Raw genomic sequence first — 4,442 nt, forward strand, 5'->3', positions numbered from 1 at the left:
TTTTTTTCAAAATTACGGGGTGAAAAAAAAAGAGAGAAGAAAAGAAAGGAAAAGTGTGTGAGACAGTGGTCCTATAATAGCAACACGCCCCTATCTTACCCGAAAGAACAAATCAAAAATATTTTCCGACATCAGGAAAAAGAAAAAAAAAATCCGAAAAAAAAATGTAAAAATAAAAAATAGTTAACGGAGCAATTGAGAGAGATGATCCGGTGTTGTCGTTTTCACAAGGGCCCCACGCATGCTGACCTTTCCTTTTCGTTTTCATCCTTTCCGTCTCTGATATTCCTTTTCCCCTTTATTTTATTTTCTTACACCAAAGTCAATCCATTGGCTAATCATGGTTTATTAATGAAAAAACTACTATATATTAACCTTACTAAGGAGACGTTTTGGTTTATGAATTAGAATCATGTGATTAAAATTATTTTTAATTTATGTATATTTTTTATGAGAGAAAATATTGTAACAAATTATGAATCATTATACGAATGAATCTTCTAATTAAACATCCCCTAAATCTTAAAAAAAAAAAAGGAGCCAATAACCTCTTGCCTTTCTAAGTTCTAACCATGGTGTAACACAGGCTCATTGCAAGTGCTGAATCAAATCCGACGTGTCTAAGAGTCTGTTCTTTTAGAATGTGACTTGAATATAGTTTTTGAGTTATAATTTGAGTTAAAGTTGTAACTTGAGTTTGTGTTTGGTTGTGTACATTTGAGTTATAGTTTGAGATAAGAATCTTTTTTGAGTTTGTGTTTGAGTGAGTCAAAACTTAAATTTGTATTTAGATAGTATTTTAATAAAAACTCAATGGTGATGAAAAATTTTAATAGGGTATATGGGTGGGATTTTATTCCTCTTTTCATTGTCAACGCATAGAAAAAATAATCATCTCAATCAGGATTAAAACGAAAAAGTTATAGTATTTTTAAGAATAGAAAAAATATTGTTCATTAATTTGAGTTCGAGTTTCTGAACTCGAGTTTTAATCCCAAACTCGAGTTCAAACTCGAATTCAAACTTAAAAGAATATGAACTTGAATAAAGTTGAAACTCGAGTTACTTTTTTTGAGTTTTTTGGGTAGCCGATCACACCCTAAATCTTACCCATATATTGTGTGATGGTGGGTCCCATCATGAAAAAGTTAAACTTCACTATTGGTCGGTTTTTTTTTTTTTTTTTTGATGAACGAACGTGAAGCAATTATTAGGTCTGTTTAGTTCGCTGATTATATTTTTAATTCGAGTTGAGATGTAATTTTATGTAAGTTTTTTACTGTAGTAAAAAAATTAGATGTGACTGTTTCTGAGAGATTTTTACTATAACAAAATTTAAATTCTAAACTCAAATTAGCGAAATAAATAAGATCTTTGTAGTCAGGTGAATAAGGCTTCAATGACAAACTTATTGCATAGAAAATTTCCAAGAGATTGTGACACTACATGATGTTAAGTTAAGGTAGTGTTTTCGTCACTGATTTAATGAAAGTTTTTGGCTTAAAACACTGTTTTCCACTGTGGTTCCCAAAGGACCATGTTTTGACATCAAAACGGGATATCAAGGAAAAAAACAAAGCGTAAGTGGTCCTTACTTGGTAAACATTAAAATGGTGGGCCTTTCCTTGGGAAAATGTCCACTTTTATCCATTAGAAGGTTTTGTGATAGATAATAGAGGATTAAACTCTTTCACAATTAAGCTTAAAGACAAGTATTTTACAGGTTTATGGTGGTGTTAGTCCATAAAAGGTTAGTCTCTGAGCTTCCTTTTTTTTTTTTGGCAGCATTTTAGAATCTATAAAGGTAATCTTATGTCTATAACGTGATAAGTTGGTAGCTTGTAATTTTACCAAAACAAATGCATAAGAAAATTCTTGAAGATCAAAACATTTTTACATTATCGGAGACTCTTGAAAATAAAAAAATTCTCACATTTTATGACTGCTTTAGTAAAAATATCAAGCTTTATGCAGTGGACATGTGAACCTTGACTAAGTTTAAAAATGTGAACTTTATTGCTAATTTCTAATGATTATAACTGCTAAAAGAAAGAATTTAGTGCCCAAACTCTAAAATATATTCGTCACAAAAAGGACATTTTTAGTTTGCCACTGACGAGTGCTTGAGCAACATACGCAAAAAGAGACTGAGAATCACACAGCACAATGGGTGCGTTTAGAACTCGTTTTAAAATGATTTTATTTTTTTATATGAAAATGAAAATAAAAACGTTTTCAATCTCAGACATAAATTATTTTTAAAAATGCGTTTAATAATTTTAGCAAGAGATTATTTTCAGTATAAAAAAACGCATTAATGTCTCTCTTTCTCTCTGCTCGAGAGAGGAGAAAACAAAAACAAAAAATAAAAAACGACTAAAAGTCATTTTTCATTTCTCTATCATTTTACACTAAACTAAAAAATCGTTTTCATTTTCATTTTTTGTCTTTATTGCGCTAAACGACGTTTTAAAAACGTTTTTACTTTTTTTTAAAAAAATATGAAAAATAAAAACATGATCAATTCTAAACACGGCCAATAAGTTGCTCTTCCCTAAAAAAACAAGAGAGAGACGCATTGAAAAAGCTTTATCAAACTGCTGGTTACTACTTACTACCAAATATTAGTAAAGAGTAGAGACAAATGACAATCCCCAAAGAATTTTGGCAACATGATTCGCCAAATGACTCGTTTAATTGTTATTGACAAATTGAAATCCAACCACTTTTGTAGAATTATTGATCAATTTGACATTTCATAGTTATGGCTTTCTGAGTTGGGACTTTGTACTGTAGCGCCATAATCGATATCACTGTAAAGCATTTATGATAACTTCTAGAAGAGCTTTTCTAAATTAAAAAAAAAAAAAAAAAAAAAAAAAAAAAAAAAAAAAACCCCCACCGCATGGCCTATATTATGTAGCCCATAGCCCACAACTTCAGACTGTCAAATGATTATATTGAATCTGTCCAAAAAAGAAAGTGCTAACATTTGAGCCCATAACCACTGGCATTCCAACACTTCGTTGAATACTTGAAAATTACCCATGATTTGGAACAGGGACCTATCTAAATTTTCATATATTCTCAGAAAAAGAGAAGAAGGAAGGAAAAAAAAAGGTGACAAAAAAACCTCTTGAAAAGGAGGGGATGGAAAATGACTTGTGCTTTAATGCATCACTTTATTTACAGTCAAAAACTAAAAATCACATATATGCTGATTAGGGTTCCATTCCAGTGGAGCACTAAAACCATTTACAATACAAACTTTGAAACTGGTCTCACATGAGCATCTAAAAATTCACATCACCGTGCACTTGTCTTTCGATTTTGGTTCAGGCCTGGAGGGCAACGTAGAATTTCTGCCACCACTTCTCGGCCCCTGCAAAATATACAGTTTGCAAGACTTGGTGCTTCTCCATAGAACATGAGTGAAAGATGGATATGTTACGAATAAGGTGGGATAAGAAATCCTACCGTCGGACCAGTGACCAGCCTTGAATTGGCAATAGTTGGTTGTTGCTGTGTATTCTGACGCTGCGGTTGTTGATCAAACTCCTGCTGCTGAAGTGCTATCGCCAATTGCAGATCAGGGCTGCAGAAAACATAAAGATATTAAACAATCTAAATGTAGTTCAGCAGAAACGAGAGTCTAAAAATTAACAAACACTGGAGAGCCAAAACAAAAGACTCCAAACTCCAACAAGAAGCCAAAGGAGGAGATTTACTTCAGTGAAAATTTGACTAGATTTTCTCGAAATTTCCTCTTTAAGTTGAAATTTAAATCTTGATCACATAATCCTGTTCCAACTGTGTCAAAAATGTGAATTATATTCTTTAAATTCATGCTAAAAGATAAAAAACCACTGCATACCTAACGTCTCTCTCTCCCTCCCTCCCTCCCTCCCTCCCCCAACATCATCTATTTTCGAACTAGAAAACAAACATCAACACATAAAGCAGTCAAATTTAGAAGATTACTTTATATCCACGCCCGCTTGTGCTGCACTATCAATGCTGGCAATGTAGTCCTGAAGCACGTAAAGTCATAATTATGAATTAACGCATTGGCATTATACATGAATATTTCAGGTATGAAAGAAACACGTACCGCAGTGGTGGTCATGGCATTGTGTTCATCCCAAGTATCATTGGCATGGTTTTCTACCTTAAATTCCTTGAAGTTGCCTGTCATAAACAATGTGTCCCCGTTAACCTGAATGTGCGAAAAATTCTAGTTAGAAATCTAAATTACAAAATGAGAAAAGAGCAAAGATCAGAACAGTGACAAGACAACCAAGGAATATCAACTTCAAAACTTTTGACCATTCGACTAAAATTTGTTAGTGCATCTTCCTCCTTCCACTTTCACATGTAAATTTATTTAGAGCGATATCTGAACAAAAATCATAAAGATTTTTCTTCTGTTTTTTTTTCTTTGG

At 32.5% G+C, this 4,442-nt stretch overlaps 1 protein-coding gene across 2 annotated transcripts in view; it reads right to left on the reverse strand.

Moving 5' to 3' along the window:
* Window positions 1-3,121: 3,121 nt before the first annotated feature.
* Window positions 3,122-4,442, reverse strand: part of LOC21405916 (ubiquitin carboxyl-terminal hydrolase MINDY-1) — a 5,596-nt gene continuing 4,275 nt past the window's right edge. For both annotated transcript variants that reach the window (XM_024173297.1, XM_024173296.1), the window contains 4 exons: window positions 4,112-4,216; window positions 3,982-4,031; window positions 3,478-3,595; window positions 3,122-3,382 (listed from right to left, as the gene is read on the reverse strand). In XM_024173297.1, the coding sequence (XP_024029065.1) occupies window positions 3,302-3,382; window positions 3,478-3,595; window positions 3,982-4,031; window positions 4,112-4,216 (354 nt within the window). In that variant the 3' untranslated portion in view covers window positions 3,122-3,301. The remainder of the gene's footprint in view (window positions 3,383-3,477; window positions 3,596-3,981; window positions 4,032-4,111; window positions 4,217-4,442) is intronic.

The sequence above is a fragment of the Morus notabilis genome, unplaced genomic scaffold (assembly GCF_000414095.1).
Source record: "Morus notabilis unplaced genomic scaffold, ASM41409v2 Scaffold87, whole genome shotgun sequence".
Classification (NCBI taxonomy): Eukaryota; Viridiplantae; Streptophyta; class Magnoliopsida; order Rosales; family Moraceae; genus Morus; species Morus notabilis.